Source organism: Falco rusticolus, chromosome 1, assembly GCF_015220075.1.
Source record: "Falco rusticolus isolate bFalRus1 chromosome 1, bFalRus1.pri, whole genome shotgun sequence".
Classification (NCBI taxonomy): Eukaryota; Metazoa; Chordata; class Aves; order Falconiformes; family Falconidae; genus Falco; species Falco rusticolus.
Window position 1 is genome coordinate 25,560,247 of NC_051187.1, and position 23,064 is coordinate 25,583,310.

Genomic DNA, 23,064 nt, shown 5'->3' on the forward strand with positions numbered 1-23,064 from the left:
GCCAGGTACCTGAAGTCTCTGCACTCCTGTTACTCATCCTACTGCAGCCTGGAGGGCACAAGCGCCATGGTCCCTCCTGCATGAAAGAGCAAGGTGAAAGCCGAGCCCAGGAGTCCTGCTGCTCTAAAACCAGAGCACAGGTCCTCCATTCCTTGCTTCCTCTGAGCAAAGCCACTGCAGGCATTTACATGGGCTGGAGGGTCACTAAATGGCAGCAGGTTAACCTGTGAGCTGAATTTTAGGGAGGGCTCCAGGCTTCTCTGCTTCCCCTTCAAACAGCTCAGCTCATGAACTTCATTTTCCCAAAGACTGTTTTTGCTTCTTGAACGGCTCTGGTGAGGCCAGTCTTGCCAGGGGTCTGGAAGGCACTGCTGTGGTTTAACCCCAGCTGGCAGCTCAGTACCACGCAGCCGCTTGCTCGTTCCCACCCCAGCAGGATGGGGAGGAGAATCAGCAAAAAGGTAAAACTTGTGGGCTGAGATAAGAACAATTTAGTAATTGAAATAAACCAATATATAGTAATAAAAATAAAACCAACAACAACTATTGTAATGAAGAGGAGAGAGAAGGAGAGAGGAACAAAACCCAAAGGGTAAAAAAACCTCCAAGTGATGCTCACCACCCGCCGACTGATGCCCAGCCAGTCACCCAACAGCAATTGGCAGCCCCCGACCAACTCCCCCCAGTTTATATACTGAGCATGACGTCCCATGGGATGGGATAGCCCTTTGGCTAATTCGGGTCAGCTGTCCTGGCTGTGTCCCCTCCCGATTTCTTCTGCCCCTCCAGCCTCTGGCTGGCAGGGCCTGAGAAACTGTGAAGTCCTGGACTTGGTGTGAACATCACCCAGCAACAACCAAAACCATCAGTGTTTTTGCAATGTTATTTTCATACTAAATCCAAAACACAGCACTGCTCCCACTACTAAGCAGGAAAGTAACTGCATCCCAGCTGAAACCAGGACAGGCACCAGCAGCTCAGTGCAAGGGGACAGTGCTTCCTCCTCTCCCCGTTGCTCTTGTGTTGGGATGCAGCTGGCAAGGTGCAGTGGAGGCAATAAAACATTTGTGACTCTCACAGTCCCGCCCTTCATGGTGTGCATTTAGCTCTCGCATCCCCCCGTTTATGTTACAGCCCACTGTGGCTCCACCAATGCCAAACTCTTGCTTTGATGACCAAATACTAGAATCCAGACGGAGCTTTCCAGGGCTATTTCTGTCACATGCCAGGAAGCCAGGAACAAGTTTTTAAAAGACTTTTACAAAGCTCCACCCAATTCAGCCTGGACAGTGCTGGAGGGTAGTAAAAGAAGACAGAAACACTTATATCCAGGTTTGACTCTTTTGATTCACATAAACTTGGTAACAGCTAAAGTTTATTAGCAAGCAAAGGCTGTTGGATGATCAATGAAATGAGCAGTAATCTCACAGGAAGCCACTCCTGTAATCCATTGGCAAGAAATGTGCAGCACTGTGTTTGGGGAGAGTTTCAGTCCCCGCTGTAACAGCCTGGACTGTCCTTGCTTTTTCAGGAAGGTCTAATGCTGTTTAAAGTCACATTGCACAGCAGATGTAAGGCAGCTCCTGCTGCCAGACCTGCCTCCCCTCTGATGCCTGAAACCAACCCCCCCCAGGGCAACACCTGGGGTAAAACTTGCACTGGCACAACATGATTACCCTCAGCCTCAGACCTGCATTAGCGGCAGAAGCACCGATCAGATGTGACTTGCACGGCATACCTCGCTCTGCTTGGAGCATCTCTGCCACAGCCAAGGGACTTTGAACAGCGGCACATTTCTGAAAGCAGCCAGACAGGTTCAATGTTCCTAAATCAACAGGCTCATCGAGAAAAATGTTTTTCTCTTCCAAAACTGAATTCCAAAATTCTCCCATACATGTTGCACAAATAGCTGGGTGCTTTGCTGTGGTCGGCTGCATTTCATCCACACTAAGTGCTTTCCCTTCATCCTGCACAGTGTTTAGCTGATAGCAGGTCCCTCCAGCAACACGCGATGGTCGTAAGACAGTACTCAGCAAGATGGGCCCCAGTAGCCTTTACATGAACATTCACGCTTAGCAAAACATCTTGTGCTCCTCAACAAATCAGTTCTAGAAGCTATTGACAGCTGGCTAAAGTTGCATTTGAAAAAACGACCACTTACCTGCCAGAATATGCTGTCTATTGTATTTCCCAGAAAGCCATCTCTGCCTTCCGATGATACCAGCTTAGGTCCCAGAATAGTCATAAATTCATCAAAATCAACCTGGCCATCCCCTGGAATGAAAGAAAAAGATCAATGTTTTCACGGAAGTACCACTTGGTGCCAGTGTCCAACGTGCTGCTCTGGATCTGCTGCACATCGTGGACACATACATGCCCTGTGACACCTCCTCCATCAACTTCACGGTGCCTACAGACCCAGGTTTCTTGTTATCCCAAAAAATGGCCCATGTTGTGGCATACCCACCCCCAAAAGACAGGACCAGGAGATGCACAAATAGAGATGAACTGGTCATCCTCCAACCCTGGAGAGTTTGTAGGCAAGTCACTTCTCAGAAAAAAAAAAAAAAACACCAAAACAGTTTTGGCAGGAGGACAGCAGCCATTAGCACGGCCAGGGCTCTTCCTCTCCACAGAGCTGCCAAACAGCCAGGTCTCTGCAAAGCTTTTACAGGGCCAACCCCATCCTCAAGAGGAAGGGAGTACACGCAGAGGGAAGAGCCAGACCATTGCGAATCCACAAGGCATTTCATCTCAGCTTTCCATCAGCATCCATCTCTTATAAGCCCTGTGTGCTCAGCATGCAGAGCAGGCAGTGGAGACACAGCTTCAGTGCCATTAGCAGGAAGAGGAGACTGCTCCTGCCACTAATGAACCGAGCCTACACAGTCCCCAGCCCCTGCAGTATATTGTATGTTTTGTAAATGAGGCACATGGCTGTTTGAAGTCTATCTGAGCATTGTATCAAATGCTACTTTTCCCTCAGAGAACTTCTGTGATGCTTAATGAAAATGGCAAAAAAAGGAAACTCGTGCCTGTTGGAGGATCTTAAAAATACCTGCTTCTCTGAACAGAGTATTTCAATGTCTATACGCCTCTCCTTCATCTGCCAGTCCATAGACATACCCTTCAACATGTTACTAGGCCAATTGATATGGGTGGATGGATATATTAGCCCTCCCTCACGTCTGGAAACAGAATCAGCAACTGTTAAGAGCTTTTGGTTGTTTTTCATTCAAATTCAGTTGGAACTGACTGCATCCACCGCTCCATGTAGTTGCTGTTGCTAAATTATTAGGTATAAGAAGTGTCTAAAACCATCAGACTAAAGCAGATCAATGCAAGGGCTACTATTAAACTGTCACTATTGACTGCAGTACCTGCAGCAGCCCCGCGTGACAGCTTTACCACATGCACTGCATGCTGCTGCTATCTGTCCTTTTTATTATATTTCATATGCTTGATCTAAGCATATGCACCAATGATTGAAATCTCTCCATGTCCTTATCTTCACAGAAACACAATGTGAAAATAAGCAGAGTCAAAACGCTTGTTTGCCAGAACAGTGATCTCTATTCACTACGCTCTGCTCATAATTTCAGGGAGACAAGAGTGAATATCCTAGGGGTGAGCCAGTGACAGGGGCTCTGAAAGGGAACCCAGCAGGGATCCGTAGTAGCTTTGATCCTGTAACGTGCAAGAAGACCCCATCCAGCTGCTAAAGTTGCTGACACCGTCAGGGCTCAGCACATGCTGAAAGGCTTTGCAGGGCTGGAGTGGGCTGAGCACTTGCAGAACGGAGCTCATTTCTGGGACAGCTTATTAAGCAGAAAAGGAAAGGGGTGGGCACCCCATCACTTGCAAAGCCATTTTTGTGAAACATTTATGGGCTACAAGAAAATGTGTTTCTTCTCCCCCACGGGAGGCATCAGTTTATGACATCAAGTCAGATTGTATCAGTCACAGCACGCTGGATCATGTTGGGGAAGGTAATGCAAGGTGACAGTGGATTCGGGGCGATCTGCATTGTGGTACATCACTTCAAGGGAAAGGCAGGAACAAAACCATGCACGATGATGCAAATAGGGTTAAAGAAATTAGCCAGATTAGCAAGAAAACAATTTGCATTTTAAAGAGGTTCTAGCACCTACCCATGCATATATTTGGTCTATCCATACGCAACCCCAAAATATTGAGTTATTCAATCTGATTTCTACAATGTCATTTCATCCACAGAGGAGATGCAGGACGTACGAGAGACACATGACTCATGAGAAAGAGGGTGCCAGGACTCCTGGGCTCTGTGTCTGACTCAGAACAAGACTCTGGGCAAACCCTGGCTCATGACTTCCTTGTGCCTTTGCCAGGGATCATAACTAACTTCACAGGGTTTAATTATCTGCATAATTATAGCATTTTCCACAACCTCAGAAGAAAAATGCCATTACAAAATGCATTATCCCCTTATTGACTGCTTTTTCAATTAAAACTGTTAACTAGCAAGGAAACAAGACCCCAAAACATTTTGCTGATAGAAATATCCCTTTTAACATTCATTTTAAGCTGCAGAAAACAAACCTTCCTGCCATCAGGATCTCAGGAGACTGCAGCATCATAATATCAGGAAAGAGAACTCAGAGTTTTGGCTGAAAACTCCTTTTACAGTATTCAACACCCAGGAGAGGAATATTATAAAAAACAATACAGAGGCTCCAAGATGCACCCAGTGCAATTCTGCATGGTGGCAGGGTGAACGTGCATGGGCTTGCTCTCCACAGCCAGGGTGTAACCAGGCAGTGCCCAACAGCCACATCGCCTGTAGGATCTACAAGCACCCAGGCCACCCATCAGGTCCTGGGAGCACTTGGCTTGAGATTTGTGTTGCGTACAGTCAAAAGATGCCTTCCTCCGCCTCCTCCTCCCCGCCACAGTCACGTACACAGTGCTACAAGCTGACGTGCGATGCACACATCAAGCATCTGTTTGAGGAGCTGCACTGGAGGCAAACACCGCACTCGTCCCCGGCTTCGGCTCCGCTGTGCCTGCAGATGTGCTCCTCGCCTGACAGTGGTTCATGTTCAGAGCAAGCAACGTGCGGCGTATTCAGAAATGAATTGTAGTTGGGTTTAAGGGATGGGAGGAAGGGGTGCATGCTGGAGCATGCGTGCTGTCTACACTGCTCTCACCTTCCTTGCTCCTTCCCATGAGCCATCCAGCAAGCCCTGAACACACCGCTGTCAGCAGCCATCACAGCCCCCAGTCCCTCGCCATCTCCCTAGGCCAATTTATAATGTGTGCAGTGTTCACATCCTGCCCCCACCTTCTGCCTCCAAGCTCACTTTAACTGCTTCAGCAAGAACTCAACACACTGAAGGAAAACAACCTCCTAAGGGCAGACGGGGCACAAGCAGGCGAAAAGCTACAGCCAGGATGGAGCGGGCTGTGCTCCCTGACCAGCAATGATCACAGTGGTTCTCCTCTCCCGGCTCCCACCAGTTACAAATGCAAATGGGGTTTATTAATCCAACAAACTCGACCCACCAGTCCCTGACTGGTGAAGGCACTCACACATTGCAATAGCTTATTTACAAACTGGGAGGTCAGGGAAACCTCGAGGCATGGTGGTGCAGGTCAGCTGGGGCAGGGGAAGACCTGCAGGTGGGTGAGGGCCAGAGGGGCTCCAGGCAGGATGCAGCCCAGATGACACCCCATCCCCAAGTGACCACCTATCAGCCAAGGGACGGTCACTGCTTCTGTGGGTGATCTTAACAAAACACCAGAGCTGAGCTTAACCCCTGGTTTTAAACGACCTGAAACATTTATTTACTTACGGTTATGCCCTAACATTTTTGTCCCCCATAATTTTTCCTCTCAATCCTGGCATTAATGTCAAGGAGTCAGAAGGGGGTTAGCAATCATGTGGCTGAACCTCGCATGACTAAAACTATGACTCAGAACATTGCTGGCCACATCATCAGAGTCAGATCAGATCTGCTTATCATTACTAGTCTGTTAGCATTGGCTGGGTGCTAAGTGCTTCCAGATACCCACAAAGGTTTGCTCCTTGCAAGACACTCTCTCAGTTCTGACGAAACCCAGGCAAATGTGATAATAAAAAGGAATGGCAAGTAGATGCACTGTCAACAGACCCGGAGCGATTGTGTGAGCCTGGCTCATTGCTCCATCACAGAAAGAGGATGCTGAGGGCACCCAGCAACATCTTTGGGACCTCTGGCAAGCTTTTCAGTGTCCAAAGACCATGCACAGCCAGCAAAGGGGTCCTGGACCCGTCAAAGTCAACACACACACTGTTCACTCACTGAGGGAAGAAAGACCTTGGGGGTCATTTCACATTGAAGACCCCCAGCATCAGTTTGCCATGCTGTGAGCTCGGTTTGGCTGCCACCATTCAGCTCCACAGAGCTACAGCAGGGAATTGTTGGGCCCCACATCATGGCTACCATCTGCACACCAAGATGACGGAGCAGCAGCTAAGAGTAGCGTGGACCTGAGAAACCAAGCTCTTTCCAGCTCTCCCATACACTGCAGCCCAAGGAAATTTGCTTGGGACCTGACTGCCCCAAGGAAGGGGTGTCTGCACCTCTGAAAAATGTCCATTAGGTCTTCTAAATAAACCAAAGGGATGTAGAAAAAGGAAAAGCACTAATGACTCAGCGTATAGACTGTAGAACCACCACTGCACTCCCAGGGAGCAAACCCTGGGTTGGACATGCATGTTGGGGGGAACCAAAGGAGCCTCCAGCACTTTTGAAGGGGGATTTTCTCTCTAAGCTATTTGCCTTCAGCACCACCAATTCATTCATATTGGGACTCTGCTCCCAGATCCCCGGGCCAAAGAAGCTTCTAACTGCTATCAAGTCGCTCTTGCTGGAGGTGCGGTGCTGCACTGGTGTATAAGAGCTGAGCACAGAAAATCACAGCCCTCTCTCTAGGCTGATGGGCTTTCATCTCCAGCCCAAGGATTTCATCTTCCCTCAGCCCCCTTGACTTTACTAAAGGGGAGAAGGGAAGGCTGTATTTGCTGGAGGATATTAAGCAGGAAAGATGCAAGCGTTTGAGGGCAGGCAGAGCTCTGCAGTCACCTTGTCAGGGCACCAAGGATTGCAACCGCAGCACGAGATACCTCCAGCTGCACTCTTACACCCAGCCTGAGCCCCATCCTGCCTTTCTGCTGGTACATTTGCCCTCACCCCACAAGATCCACTGTCAGTGGTTTGCCCAGGTTGGATGCCAGGCAGGGAGAGTGCAGCAGACCACCCCCAACCCACACAGCATCTGGAAGAGGAGAGGGGGATCGGGCTGAGCTGGGATGGCAAATCCCCATGTCTCAGGTAATAGCTGGCTGTGTGTGGGCTCTTGCAAAGTCTCCTGTCAGAGCTCTTCTCCTTTGAAGAAATAATTAAATGCTCAGAGGAGCAGCAGTGTGAACGCATCTCACCCTCCATCCCATGGGAGAGCCCTGACCCTCAGCCTTCAGTCGACCGCTGTCTGTCCAAAAGTCTCCCACTGGAGCAGCTCCCTTGGAGGATGTAATTAAATATTCATTGGGCTGGAGAAAGACAGAGCAGGAGAGGAAAAGAGAGGGGGAAAACGTGCATGGATTGTATCGCCTACACCCAAGGGCAGAACAGAGACTTACACCTGGTTTCCAGAGCCTTGTGCTTTAAGCTAGGCACCTGGCTAATCCGGCCTGACTGCTTCCTAAATAACCCTTTTCCCGGGCCAGTCTCAGGATAATCGGGTTCCCCCTCCTCCTTAAAAGTTTCTTGTCATGGCACTAAAATGAGGCACACATTTAAACAGAGACAAGGAGCTGCTGTGTGTAGACTGCTAAGTATTCATGCTTTTTTTTCCTCGAGTTTGACCTCCAGAGTGCAGCTAGGTGATATATTTAAAGTTAATGAGCTAGTCTTTTGCAGCTTGGGTCCCAGGCGCACACAACACTTCTGTTTATTTTTATTCTCTTAATAGCTAGCTGCAATGACTCTGTCCCAGTCTGTGTCATTGTGCCCATAAAGTAACCTGTGCAGTAATAATACAGTCTGGTGCAGGCTGTTGCTGTTGTGTCTTGAAGTGAAGCAGGGGATGTGCACAGAAAAGCTCCAGCCACAGATATTTCCCAGACGAGTATTTCAGTTTTTAGAGATTTTAAGGTCAGAGGAGAACAGCCTGATTGCCAGCCTCACTCTTTCCCCAGCACGACCCAGAGACATTCTGCCTAATTACAGCTTCAATCCATAACTTCAACGACAGCTAGGGAAAGTCTTTCATAAAACTTTCAACTTTGAGAACAGTTTTAATCACAGACATCCATGAAATTGGCTGAAATGAAGAGATAATGCTCCACTGCAATGCTGACACAGCTGTTTTGCAGTGGGGAAACTGAGGCACAGAGCATCCCCTTCCCAAAGGTTACCAGAAAGGAGGCTGCCAGCAGAGCTGGGTGCCAGACCTCCCCAACCTGCCTACATGGTGATGCACAGGCACAGAACGTGCAACCAGTCCCCAGGGTGGAGAAGGGTGACAATAAGCATCTTCTATTTCCAAAGACTCCTGTTTCATTCCTTTGGGAGTTTCTGCCCCAGAGCCATCTGCAGAACTTCTCTGATATTCCCTAACAAGGCATATATGCAAAAAATTTAATTTCTCATTTCTCTTGCTCCTTGGGAACAAGTGGGGACATACCCATCAGCTACTCTTCTACTGTTCACCAGCTCTGCCACACATCCCACAGCTTTAGAGATTTAGAGGAAAAACTTCACTGGAGCTGAAGGAAAGGGTGAAACATCTCCACTGGAGCCCAGCCTGTCCCTTAGGGGCACCCCCATGTTCTGCAGTTTTAGGAGCGGCTGTGCGGAGCTGGCTGCTCTGGCTCAATGACAGCTACACATAAAAGATTAGCAAATTGTACAGACACATGATCCTGGAGGAGGAAATTTCCATGGGGTCTGAAAGGCTCGGAGCCCAGAAAGACAGAGCTGGAGGTGTATCCATCCGACACCGAGAAAAGGACCTTGAGAGTTACTCATTTTGACAGCCTTTGGCTCATCTTGCAAGGAAGAGGAAATGGCTGCAGAGGACTTGTTTGCTTCCCTATTAAAAAAAAAAAAAATAATTAAAAAAATCTATTAAGTGCCCATGTTTGCCCAGGGGGAGCCTGTCCAGGAGCTGACATGCGAGACAGTGATTGAAGAGGACCGGGGGCTCTGCCTCTGCGGCGCCCGGCGTGGCATGTCCCGTGCTCCACCACAAGCACTAGAACAAGCAGTATGCTGCTAGCGCTTGGCTAGAAGACAAGTCCAACAAAAACAGCGACTGCAGTAAAACAAACAAACAAAAAATCCATCAGACACCTGCCAAGCAGTGTGCTGGCTTCACTCCTGCCCTGGGAAGCTGCAGGATGCCCCTGTCACCGTCCCTGGGACCAGCTGTCCTGCAGGCAGGGCAGTGCAGAGCCTGCGGAGCGGAGCGTGGTATCCCTCCAGCGTGGCCACTGCAAGCCCCCCCCCCCCCCATCCCCTCCAACCTGCATCCCCTGGGATCATCTCCCTCTGCAAAGGCACCTGGCACCTAAAAACAACAGGGCTCATTTTGTAGGTCTTCACAGAACCCTCACATCTTGCAAGTTGCCACCAGTCGATCCCTTTGTGAAATGGATCAAGAAGAGGAAAATCATGTCCCGACTAACCAGGACTTTAATTATTTTTGCTCCCCAGGAATAGCAGGAGAGCTCTGCGTGCATGTGGCAGCCATCAGACAGTTTGGCACAACTTTGAGACAACCAGAGAGTCACAGGCTCATTAAAACAGAGGGATAGATGTGCTGCCTGTGGCATATGCATTCTGTGAAACCAAAATCAGAATACCAGGAATATTGCATTTTAAGGAAAAAATAAAATTAAACAAGGATGCAAAGAAATTACAAGGCATGCCTGCATGAGACGGATCACAGGTCGCGTGCTGTGTTCTGCAGAGGACTCTGCCCTGTTGGAGCACGGGGTGGACAGGCTGCAGGGAGGGAACTGCAATTGCACTTCTTGTCCCGTCTAATCAACACGGCTGCACGTAGCCATCCAGGCACGGCACTGAAGACAGAATTTGATATCAGTTATGAACCTCTTCCTGGTACTGAGCTGCAAATCTGACTAGCTTCACCAGCAACAATAATTACTCTTCATTCTTTGCAGTGAGAGCACATAATATGATAATCTCCATTTTACAAATCAAAGCAGACACGAAGAAAGTGGCCTCTATAAATAAAGACAAGTCTCATCAAATCCATCTCACTGACCAAGCTTCTCAGCTCAGCAACGCACTTTAAAAGACAACCACGCTGAAATGTTTCTAAATCATTTCTCACACGTAAAAGTCAGAGGCCTCTGAGTACAGAGGACAAACCCAAAGTCTGCAACAACCTGTCCGTGCTTTTCCTATTAACTTCGCATTTTAAACACAGAATCTGTTGCTGGCTTGCCTCCTGCAGCCTGGGCTATTTTACACAAGTTTACGTTGAAACACAAGGAATTACCCATGGCAGTAAAGGGAACAGGGACACACACGTGACACCAAAGGAAAGGGAGAGACAAAAAAAAGGGAGAAAATGTTTTCAGCTTGTGAATGCCACTGTTGTCCCACACAGGGCAGCAGCACAGACTGGTCGGGACAGAAGCAAACATTTAGCCATGCAACATCTAAAAGAGCAAGGAACTCACCTTCTGCAGGCCACAGGGGAAAGCTCAGCACTTAATTTTTAGAAGAGATTTATTCTCTCTCCAGCTCTCCCAGGCCAGCTCCTTCGGTCACTGCCATCCCTGTGACACAGCGTATGTGCTCCAGCCAGCGGAGCACCCACCTCTGGTTTCCCTTCCCTCACGTGGGGAAGCAAGTGCAAGCAAACTAAAGCATCGTCCACGTAAAACCCTGATCCGACAGCCACAGCGGCTGAAGAACTGGCTGGTAGGGAGACAGTGTACTGACACCATCGCCTGACGCCACGCCGCTGCGTCCCTGTTGTTTATTGCCCTTGCAAAGGGGATCACGGCGAGTGTGTGGATGCCTTGCTGTATGGGGCAGCACCTGAGCAGCACAACTTCTGCAGATCAAGCGTAAGACAATAAACCTGCAGAATTGCAACTGGATGAACCTTGGAAGGGCCACCTGGGAGAGCTGCATATCACCAAAATCTTTTTTTGCCAGGCTCACCGTGAATAGCTTACTGTCTCTCCCCCCCTCCCCCCCTGCCTTCAGTTCCCTGCTGCCCTGCAAAGCCACTTGGGAATAAGCAGAATTTTAAATTGGGATTTCTTTCCCCTGTTTTTTATTGCTCATAAGGATGTCATAGCTGTATTTTCGCTACTACTGCAGATGCACCACATTAATGTGATAAAAGGTAACAGGTAGCTCACTTGTCTGCTGATGAAACCAGCTTATCTTTCACTTGGTCAAAGTATTTCCTATTTGTACTATAATAAACAATTTGACACATTGGTGGTTTTTTCCCCTCTTGTGTTAGCCTGAAGTTATTTTTCCAGGGTACTGGAAACCAGCCGCTCCTCTAATTAGTACACTGAGTGCTTATTTTATTCCTCAGATAAAAGTGTCTTACGTTATAACGAAACAGTTTGACACTTAAGTCACACATTAATCTATTTTATTGCGAAAGTCTGCTTAAAAAGTAGGCATCCCAGATAAGGCAACACATTTAATGTGCCATTTCTCTGCATTTTTATTAACATTACTGCCAATTGGAAGAATTTACAAATAATTTCTTTTCCAGTACATAAATATATAAAATATTTTACTTTCCACATACTGGCAGAACATTTCAGGTCATTCTCCAGATTGCAGGCAGAAATGTACGCAGCTCTCATAGTCTGCAGTGTTTATGTTTATGCAATACCTATGTCTAAGAATAAAGTAAATCAAGGGTATAAATTAAGGGTAAGAGTTGACCTCTATCTCCAGACCAAAAGCAAACAGTATGTCCCTATAAGGCACAGCACACTGGACAGATGCCCAGTTATACTGAACAACCTTCTGCTGGCATACAGTCACGCACCACTTCTATCAAGATGTAAGCAAACCTTTGGCCTAACGTGAATCTCATTCTCTGACATGTGACAGAACCACCCCTCCTCACCTCCCTTCCCCAAAAGATGCATTTTTGCACAGAAGATCCCTTCTCCTTCTCTTTTACTTTGTGCTTTCATCTCCCCTATCACAGCAATGCCATAGCATCTTCCAGGAGTTCATAAAAGGGTGTTTCTGATGATGTATAAGATTTCTCTCGAGACCATGAAATATTTCAAGTAGATTTTCATTTTTCTCCCTAATTCAGTCTTTATGCCAACTGTGATATTTCCCCCCATGGTAGCTGTGTTCCTTTTCACCTGCGTGAAGCACGCCTTGCAGAACATCAAAAAGACTTAGAGGAAAAGGTTGAGAAGGCATTTGTAGGAAATGCAGTGGATACTCCAGCCTCTGATGCTCACCTTCCTTCAGTGAGGACTGGCAAGAATTAGATATTCACTAGAAATAAGTGCATTGAGTAAAGCCATGCTAAGGAGCCAAATGTCGCTGGGATGTGGTCCTTCGCAGGGCTGTGGTGTGTCCTCAGGACAAGGCATGGCCAAGGCTGAGGGCTTCCCATGTGCCACCGCCAGGTCCCACTACTCATCCCCTGTCCCAGCATGGGCACAAAACATCTCCTGGCCTAAACTTGCCTCAGCTGTTGGGGTAAAAAAAGCCAAGTCAATCTGCAGCTATGCGGTCAGCCTCTTGGGAAGATTTGGCAGTCATCTCCGGGGATGGAAAGCTGTTTTTTGATGCTTCTTAATATAGGATTTGCTGTGAGTTTGCATTTGCCTGTACACAGGAAAATACATCTTGCTCTGTTTGTCAAGCCCAAGCCATCCTGGGGTCCCCTTTTACTGTTCCTTGGCTAAACTTCTCTCCCTCTTCCCCAGCCCTGCAGCAGCTTTGCTGTGCCATGGCACCAAATCCCAGCAGATAAGTAATTCAAGCCTCTCCATGTGCCATGGGTTTCACGGATGGGACAACCTGCATCCTTGTGATCCCAACAGGCAGGAGTCCCCTCCTGCTGCTCCAAGCCCTGGAGGACATTTGGAAGCTCTTGAGCATTCTCAGCATCACCCCAGAACATTCTCTGTGGGCAAACACACCTGCTGCACTCATTCCCACCCTGCCAATGCCAGGGCTGCTGGCATGTCGCCAGTGAAGGAAGGCTGATGGTAGCACTCAAGAGCCATGGAGGCATTAACAGCGATATGACACCTGTGAAGAATTCTTGGGTAAAATCCAACCTGTGCAATTGCCATTTTCACTGAAGTTCAAGCTGCATTTTCTAACTAAATACATTTTGCCTTCAAATGTACTGAATTATGAAATGCGCCCTTATTTCTGCTCTGATTTGGGGGCTCCCTGTGTGCTGCTGACCAGTGTCTCACCACAGCTCCAGAAACTGTCCTTGGGCATCTCTGGGGTTCATCCCTGCGTTATTCACTGAGCTCAGTGAGATCCTTTGTGGCAGAAGGTGACATACAGGTGTGAAATGCTCTTGTCATTACAGCTTTTGCTCAGCCACTAAACCACTCTAGCATACATTGCACATGCTCCTCTTAAAGCATATTTTGTCCAACCTAGCAATCCTGCTCCTGAAGCACGAATGTCTCCTCAGTCTGACCTAGACAGGGCTGAGCCTCCCTCTGTATCCCTACAGAAAACAGGGTTTGCAATCAAAACCATCCAGCTCCAGTCGTTCATTATTTGAAGCCCAGTTAAACAAGCCATGGCAGATAGGGCTACTCTGCCGTCCTGCAACACGAATGCACACCCAATGTAATTTCTGATGAAAACTGGATGTTTGCACTAGGTCTGTTCAGGCTGGTTCAGATTAAATATAAACCACGGCCAATTGTATTAGCTCATTATTAGCAGACACCGGCAGCAGCCTTGTGTGGAGGAACGCTACGCTACTCACTGTCACATCATAATTCATGTCAGGTGCCAGGAGATGCGCAGGAGGATTACCACCTCCCCCCCGGCTTCCCTGACCATGGGGACCCCTCCTTGAACGTGACCTTTCATCTAGCCGAGCCTCCCACCCACCTGCTGCTGAGCCAAAGCCTTGGAAAAACTCGGCAACCCTGCACAGGAGTATGTGGGAAGGAGGGTAAATCTGTGCCTGGGAGCGCAGGGGACATCCCCGGGAGCTCACTGGGTTCAAGCTCTGCTACCAAATGATGCCCATGCCCAGTGGGAGAGGAAGGAGGAAGCTATTGCTGGTTCTCACTATATATTTCAAGTTAAAGCCCAGAAAAAGATTAAGACAATCCATCGGAGAAAAAGTAGCCATAATCCATTTATCATTAATTCAAGCCATATAGCATTAATTCAATTTGCAGGCAAGGCAAATCTTTCACATAATATTCCTCTGTTTGCTCAGTGCCTAAGGAATTTCCCATTACCCCATCTGTTTTTTAATGTATGGCCCATTTGACCTTCATATAGCACAGCCTTGTGTCCAGACCCCATACCCTCTGCTCAAAATACTGCAACAACAGCTGAGACATGAGAACAATAAAAACACCCAGTACAACCAGACTATATCTTTGGAGCTGTTGGAACTGTTGAGATGGAAGAGATGGAAGATCACCTCTCATCTCTCCGGAGAACACATTGAGCTTTCTGAAAAGTTTCAAACAGGAATTTAACACCTTCCATCTGCAGCCCATTACTCTACATTTTAACTCCACCTCTCCGATTACAGGTCCCTGCGCACTAGGAGTGTATACGAAAGGGTGCCAAAGTCTCGCGTCTGTGAGACCAAGAGTCAGGGAATAACTGGAGATGAATCAAAACTGGAAGCCAAGTCCACAGCACTCTTTTTCCAAAAAAGTGCAGAGTTTCAGTAAAAGACCCTATGAATTGGCACAATGCTGAGTCTGGCTTTTGCAAAACCTAAAGAGAAATCACCTGGTCTGCTAGGAAAGGCCAGCAGAACATAACAAGGTGCAAACAATAATTTTTGGAGAAAATGCTTTTCAAAGTGACGGATATTTTTTTTCTTTTCGTTTCTTTTAGGAATGAGATCATTTCAACAACTGATCTTCTCTCTCTGCCAGGTTTTCCACTACGCTGTCTCCCTGTCTAATGGAGGTGTTGAGCACCCTCGAGCAGGCTGACAGCCTCTTCCCCACTTCCCCTGGCCTGCTGAATGCAGCTGTACTGTGCATCTCAGGGGGGCATGTGGCTCGGATATCCCAGGGAGGTAAGGGGGCTTCACCATCCCCCCTGGTCTCTGCTCTCAGCTCTGCATCTCCCCAAGGATGCTGGCCTCACACTGGCTTGCCAAGCATTCTGCTTCAGACCAGGGCTGCATCCAGCCCTCTGGTTTGGCATGATTTCATCTAACTTTGCACAGTGTTTCCACCCTGCTGCAGCTGCCTGCAGAAGGGTGGAAGAAGGTTGGATCTGCACCACAGCTTCCCTGTGCATTTCAGGCATCGGGAAAGTCTCCCTTCCTGCTCTGACCAAGGACATTGTAAAGACAACCCGCTCATTGTGATCAGCTCTGATTGTAGCTTTGCAGCAGTTAAACAGTCTTCTCTGGCTCCAGCATCCTGATGCTGCATTTCTCTTACCATTAATGGTGGGTTCTGTTTCTTTTATTACCTTTTAGTAATTGTTTGATGAGCTCTCACAGCAGGACTTTGCTCAAAATTATTCCACCCTTCTAAACTTCTTCAAAAAACATCAAAACTTCATCACAACACAGCACATCTCCCATCTGGAGCATCTTTTACTTGCAAGGAGCAGTGAGGCCACAGGACCAGGCAGCTCTGCTTTGTTGGGTGCTCAGGTCATCTCCCAGCATCACTGGGCCAGGTGCTGCCCAGGAATGCGAAGAGAAAGGTTACAACAGTCTTGCAAAAGGCTGTTTGCAACCTTGCAGAGAAAGGTTGCAAGAGCTGATCTGTCTTCCCCCAGCTGTACCAGTTGGCCAAATAAAAGATGCTCCATATCCCTTGCATGGGTCACCTGAGAAACAAGTTTATCTAGAGGAGGTTGACAGCTCACTGTTGTCTGCCCTTTCCTTGCTGTGCTGAAAGGCAAGATTCCATGGTTTCCTTTCCAGACCTTCTCAGTGACCATAAATTATTTGAGGCAAAAACATGGGCTGCAATGCACTGGGAAAGCCCCCTTCCACCAGTAACAGAGAAGAACCAACTGTAAGGACTTACCATCCATGTCAAGGCGTTGCATGATAATTGCCAGCTCCACCTCACTGGGCATGTATCCCAAGGACCGCATTGCCATGCCCAGCTCCTGCTTGGATATAAAGCCATTCCCATCCCTGTCGAGCACCCGGAAAGCTTCACGGATTTCTGTAAATGAGAGGGAAAAAGAGAGGAGTTGTTATGGTGGAGGACTCCCTGGTCAATGTATCTGCACATATGGCACACAGAAGAAGCATATATTGCCTTTTTTAATGCTAACGATGCATATTTGATCATTTCAAGTCAGTGCAATCATGATACATTCATACACATGTGAGTACTTGTGCGTGCGCAGTCATGCATGCACACCTCCGTATGCAGTTAGGTACATACAATGACATCCACACTCATGCTGCTGATTTTCTGTGCTAAGTATCGTTGCAAAATTATTTATTCACTACACACTGAACTCTGTTCCTTTCTGCAGCATCCTCCCTGGGCTGCTGTGGGTGAACCATCCTGATCTACAGGAAAGTCTCCCTGCATACGGCTCCGCATCAAACGTCAGCCCCAGGGGCTTCCCCAGCAGCCCTTCTCCAAGCCCCTCAGCATGTCTGCAAGGCAGATTTACTTTGCGTCGCACAAGGAGACGGAGTTCTAACTTTCTTCAGGCAAACTACGTGGACAGGATCAGCTGGGTGCTGACTGCCTCCTCGGCAGGGTGCAGAGCTCTGCAGCCAAAGCCTGCATGCACATGTTCTCCCTTGCCTGATAAATACAGATGTAGATCTTTTAAACCCTACCCGGACAATTTCCATCTCTCATTCCTCTTCACAGCTTTTCTCTAATTTATAACTGTTTTACAGCAATAAACAGCGCCAGATCAATAAAAACACTGACGGCATCAAAGGAATCACTTCCATCATTCTTCCTCAGCCTGGCTCGGCTTCTGACATCTGACTGTTTTGTTATTTAATTCTGGCGTATCCCCCTCCAGCCTTTACCAGCCCTCCACTCTGCAGCATGCCGAGGGACCCCGCGCATTCACCAGCCCGACGGCTCAACACGTTCCACGCTCCTCGCAGACCTCTCAGCTTGAAGCCCCACCACCAAGCTTCCCAGATCCAGCTGTGGCAGGTGCCAGAGAAATTTTAAACGTTTCAGCCAGCTGGGAGCCTGTTCACTTGAAAGGATTTGGGTGGAGGTGGGGAGAGAAGGATGCTGATTTCTTATGTCTGGTTAAACATCCTTCGCCCCGTGCTGCGGAGAGGCAAACACAGGATGCTTTATCATCTCCCTTTGGGAATGAGGGTATATGAAAAACCAGCATGCTGGGGCCCGCTGCAACTTTGCTCAGAGGAGTTTAATCTTCATGAGAAAGTGTTTCATTGGAGAAGTGGGAAGGAAAACTCAACAGGGTTTTTTTGGGGGAAACACACACACACACCCCCACACACCCCACTAAGTAAAAAAACCCACTAAATGAAAGTGCACTAATTAAAGTACTCTATTCTCTATCAGGAAACAGAGTAGATGGGAAAAGTTTGGCCATCCCTAGGTAGTTCAGGCATTAAGCCTCAGACAAGAAAACATTCTCGGTCCTGCCATGGACTGCCAGTGTGTCACCCCCCTCTGCCCCCTGCTCCTCAAGTGTTGGGGGGCACCAGGCCCCTGTGGTGGGGTGACATGCAAGACAACAGATGGTCCTTGGTCCTCCCGGGAAAGAGCCAGGAGCATCATAACCCACCAGGAAATGGTCTTAGTGACGTCTTTGCTAACAGGTTATTTAAAGCTTTACAACTCAAAGGCTGCATCTAAATCACCTCACATCAAAGTTCACCACCTCCCTCAAGAGCACCGGTGCGTTAGCGAAGTCTGCTCCAATTTCCATGTGCTGCTTTCTGCCGTGTGTAATACCCTGGTGATGTGCCAGGGCACCTCTGTGACCTACTGCTTCATCTTCACCACAGCTCTGGTTATCATAATGAGATACGATCAATTTTTAATCCAGCCAAAGAGCCCACTGATGCAAAAAGGGAAGATCCTATTAATTCCAATGAATATTGGACCAGATCTGTAACACCTACAGTGTGGGTTCAGGTATGCATCAACTATGGCTTCTTTAAACTTAAATGCTTCGCTTTGTCTCCCTGCCAGGTCAGGCTGGTGTAAGCCTGGTGATATGAAATGATGGTGAGGCTGTTCAAAGCAAGCTTGACTCGGAGTACTGGTACATAATGCAAAGAGCCTTTGGAGTAGGAATAAATCCCATTAAACACTGCCAGCTGTAGTGAAATCTATTTTCATATGCTGTGCTGAAAGCTAAAGCGCAGTAAATATTACATCAAAATCAATTAATTTTAAAATAAACTTTTGACAGCTGAAGACGAAAGAACTAAATATATTGCAGGGAGCTGAGAAAGTATTTTAGAAAATAAAATATGACTCTACCTTCAAAAAAGTTTACACGTGAGTTGGACTGATCCAAATTACATTAACAAATCATGCCTGTACAGGGGCTGCACTGTAGGATATCTGAATGCCAACACCTAGTGAGGATCCTCTCCAGATACGCTGATTCCAGAAGGTGCATTTAACAGCACTGCAACCGACCAGAGGAAACCCACCCGTTTGGGGTCCAGCTGTATTCCATACCGCTCCGAAACTTGAACTTTTGACCAAACCTGGAACATCCTTCACACGTCAGCTCCTGACACCAAATGGAGCTTTTCTCACTCATCACTCTATAAATACCACTTGTGCAGAGGTATATTTGAAGAGCTATTTATAGGTTGAACACACCGTACACGAAGCAGCTACGACCTCAGTCAGTGCCTCTTCTTTATCTTTACATGTAACACCACCTGCTTATCAGCTTTGCTTTATAGTGATCCTTTCTCCTCCGATGTACTTGTGGATGCTGTCCTGCACAGCACCCAAAGCATGCGCCACAGGCCTGAGCATCCTTCTCAAAACGCAGCCCCACCAGCTCTCCCTGACAACACTGCCGAAAAGCCAGTCCCAGATAGTGGTCCATGAACCTGTGGCACCCTGGTTGGCCCTCAGCTTTATTTCCAGCTGTTAAATTTCACTACCCAAAGCTAAAAATACATCAGCACTTTCCCCATATGACTCTCCCAAAGAAGTCACCATGGCAACTGATGCTCCTGGCTCAGAACTGGGAGCGGACGTGGTCCATCACGTAAATCTCTCAATAAAGACATTTCTGGGGCTTGGGAGAAACTTTGAGACCTCCTCCATTTCAGCTGGAAGCTGCTCTGCATAGGGATGATTTACCCTGATTGAGAAAAGCAAAGCCCTGCTTTGTCTTTAAAAGGAAGAGTAAAGATCAGAGGGGAGCGGGTGCCCCAGTGATGCCGTCCCAGCAGCTGCCCTTCCCCTCACCCAGCCTGCATGGCAGCAGAGCCTCTGCACCCAGCCAAGCACATATACCTGATGACACCTTCCTTGGGTTAGCAAACACTAATATTTATTCCCTTTTCCACCATATAGTATCTTCTTTCAAACGTAGGCAGTTGAAACAGAACTATATTAGAGGATAAAAGGGAAAAAAGAAGAGAAAACATAGATTTAGAGAGCAGAAAGTAGTTCGTTTTGCTGGTGATGGTGCTGGCCTGAGCCTCAGGAAACATCACTTCTTCACAGGGAGCCCAGGCTAGCACCTGAGTGCTCTTCTCTGTGTCTCAGTTTCTCCAGACCCTGGGAGCAGCGATGCTGCTCCCTTCTACAAGCTGATTTCAGCATCAACGTGCTCACCCGACAGCCAGTGACTATTAGCAGCATTGAGCCATCCCACTCCCAGAATTAATTCATACAGTATCTGCAAGTAATGCTGCTGCAGAGAAAAAGACTTTGTCAGATGGACCATACCTGATGCTTAACGCTGACCATCATTCAAATCAACAAAGCGAGAGAAGGGATCAGCATCAGGCCCCATCCTAACTAACATGTTCATTAACGATCTCAAAGAGGCAGTGGCCACAACATTAATTCCCAAACGATACAAGGCTGGAAAGAATTGCTGGGACAAAAAGCATCAAAACTTCATCACAACACAGCACATCTCCCATCCGCAGCATCTTTTACTCACAGGGAGCAGTGAGGCCACAGGACTAGGCAGCTCTGCTTGGTTGGGTGCTCAGGTCATCTCCCAGCATCACTGGGCCAGGTGCTGCCCAGGAATGTGAAGAGAAAGGTTACAACAGCCTTGCAAAAGGCCAGCAAGGAGGAAGGAGCACTGGGCTTGGGAGCAGAAGGGCCCTTGCCTGAGAGCCAGCGGGGCCAAGGCAGGCATGGTGAGCTGGGTCTGGTGGCACATTTCTCAGGGAAGCTCAGCCTGATGCTTTTTCCCCAGGTAAGGATTCATGTTCTGTGGAGCCGAGAGCACAGCACTCACTTCTCAGAGTTATTTGAGCATTCAGAAGCTGCGCATGGAGCCAGGTTGCTTTTAACTCATTCCCCCTCTTTCCTCCCATTTAACAGCCGCACCTTCCAGCTTCCCTAGTACGGATCCGGTTACCCCCACACTCCTCTGGGACGAAAGAAAGGAAGAATCAGGGAAAAGGATGATTATTTTTTTTTCATTACCTTTCTGAAGGGCACAAGCAGGACTGCTGTCAGAGTTGGACCTGCCACCCAGCCCAGCAAGTCATTAACCCTCTCCATCAGCATTCAGCAAAGGCATCCTCACCCACCCGCTGCCAGCGCGCCCGCTCCAGCCCTTCCCTTCAAACGCCGCGCCGCTCTGCTGCCTGCCCAGGGCAAGCCTCATGCTCCCTGCCCCAGCTCATCCCTTCACAGTGTTCAGTAGCAGGTTTATTTACAGATTATTTCCCTCTGACTGGTAACTAGAGGCAACCACCATTATTTTTGTTTTGCTTCCTGAATAACAATGATTTGCGGTTCTCAGGGAAATAAAATCAGCTTGAGCCATTGGTGCCCACTAGCTACCCTTGGGCGCGGCAGATGGTTTCAGGTTATTTCACAGGGTATAAATATCACCATAATAAACTTTGTAATTACACTGTAACTACCACACCCTAAGTGCCCAGTAATTACAATCAGAGTCCTATATGGTTATTTTCATTAGTATGATAAGAGAAGAAATACCACCACCCGAAATCTTGCAAGTCATCTCATTCACTTAATTGCAGGTTTGGGCAGCAAAGTACAAACTGAATGATCTAAAAGCTGCAAATAGCACGTCCTTGAGTGAACTGTTAAGTGAGTCTCGTAACTACTATGTCTGTTTAAAAAAAATGGAAATTTCCATCCTTCCATCTGCTATTCTTACGCTTGTTTTTTTTTCTCTGCAAATTGCAACAAAGTGTCAAAATAACTACATTTTTCATCTAATGGAAACGCCCCCCCCAACATATTCCAATTGAAAGTGTCAAAATATTTCACTTGGTTATTCTCAATCTCAGAAAAACAGTTTAGCATCCCCAGATCAAACTTTCACTGCAACCCGGAGCTGCAATCTACCTGAATGGCTGCAGCATCTCGCCGAGGTTCAGGCACCGCGTCCTGCCAGCATCCCCAAAAACACACAGGTATCAAGGCTGCAGCTGGAAATGGGGCATAAACACCCGGGTTTAATAGTAGCCTCAGTGCTATAGCAGCTCAGATAAACACAATTATGTCGACTGGGCAAAGCAAACCAGTGCTAGTCAACTTGGCAAAGTATCTCAGATCAGAAAGGTCTGCCTCAAAACTAAGTGCCTTGTCTTGTTTTCCCTTAGAGGGACTTCTTCATACAGAATTTGGCAGATCGTATTTTTTTCCTTCCCCGAGAAAGAATGATTTGTGGAAATGACATTTCCTGTGGTTATGCTCCCAAACACATCTAACACTTGCCAAGTAACCTGTGGGAACACCCCATCGCCATATAAATGCACAACATAAAGGCTATCTGCTGCTACTAGATACTCTTTTAAGTGGAAGCTTTTAGAGCAAGCAACGGGGGCTGGATTGGGAATAATTGAGGATATTTACTCCAAGGGCAGGCTGGTGTGGACAGCAGCACTCAGACTCCTTCACACAAGGCTGCTCTGTAAATGCAGCTGCATCCCTTCTGCAGGCGCCGCATGCTGAGCAACGTGTGATTGCACGAGCCCTGCAGCACCGCACAGACCCAGCCGGGAAGCCAGCTGTCAGAAGAATTCGGCAAAATGGCAGCCTCCACTTTTCCCTATAAATTTCCCTACCGTGGCCAGAATTTCATCCAGGAGACAAGCAGGGCTCCCCTTTGGCTCCTCCCGATGCCAAAAGAAGGATGGATATGGTTGAAGATGCTGTGCTGTGGCCCTTGCCATTAAATAATGCAGAATAATCAAGTCTCCGGTGCCTGAGAAAGGTACAGGGTGGTGCTGAGTGGGGAGAAATGAACTCAGAATGAAAGAAGTGAGGAGGAGCTCAGAGAGGATGCAAATGGCCGGGCTGTCAGGTGAGAGAAGAGCAGGCCTTGGCTAATGGAGGTGCTTTGATTTCCACCTGTGATGCACTGAGGAGGGCAGGAAGATGGAGGGGATGTCCCAGGGTCAGAGGAAAGCTATTTCAGGTGAAGAGCAATATTGGTCTAAGAACAAATGGATATGAGCAAATTTGTCCTGACAATTAGAAGGAAGTTTCATGGGCGAGCAACAACTGCAGCATTCCAAAATGGAGCTTCACCCATTCTGGGCAGCTTCGGTTTCTGTGACCAAGTCATCTCTAGCAGTAGGAACCAGCTTTAGGGACCTCTTCCAGACCATGCCCCTGCTTCTCAGCATCCTAAGAAAATTTTT

The 23,064-nt window shown here is 47.8% G+C and overlaps 1 protein-coding gene across 3 annotated transcripts in view; it reads right to left on the reverse strand.

Moving 5' to 3' along the window:
- Positions 1–23,064, reverse strand: part of CALN1 (calneuron 1) — a 131,337-nt gene that overhangs the window by 60,501 nt on the left and 47,772 nt on the right. For all 3 annotated transcript variants that reach the window (XR_005102222.1, XM_037375130.1, XM_037375129.1), the window contains exons 3-4: positions 16,283–16,426; positions 2,162–2,274 (exon numbers count right to left, since the gene is read on the reverse strand). Coding sequence is in view for 2 of the 3 variants with exons in the window: in XM_037375130.1 (XP_037231027.1) it covers positions 2,162–2,274; positions 16,283–16,426 (257 nt within the window). In the remaining variant the exon portion in view is untranslated. The remainder of the gene's footprint in view (positions 1–2,161; positions 2,275–16,282; positions 16,427–23,064) is intronic.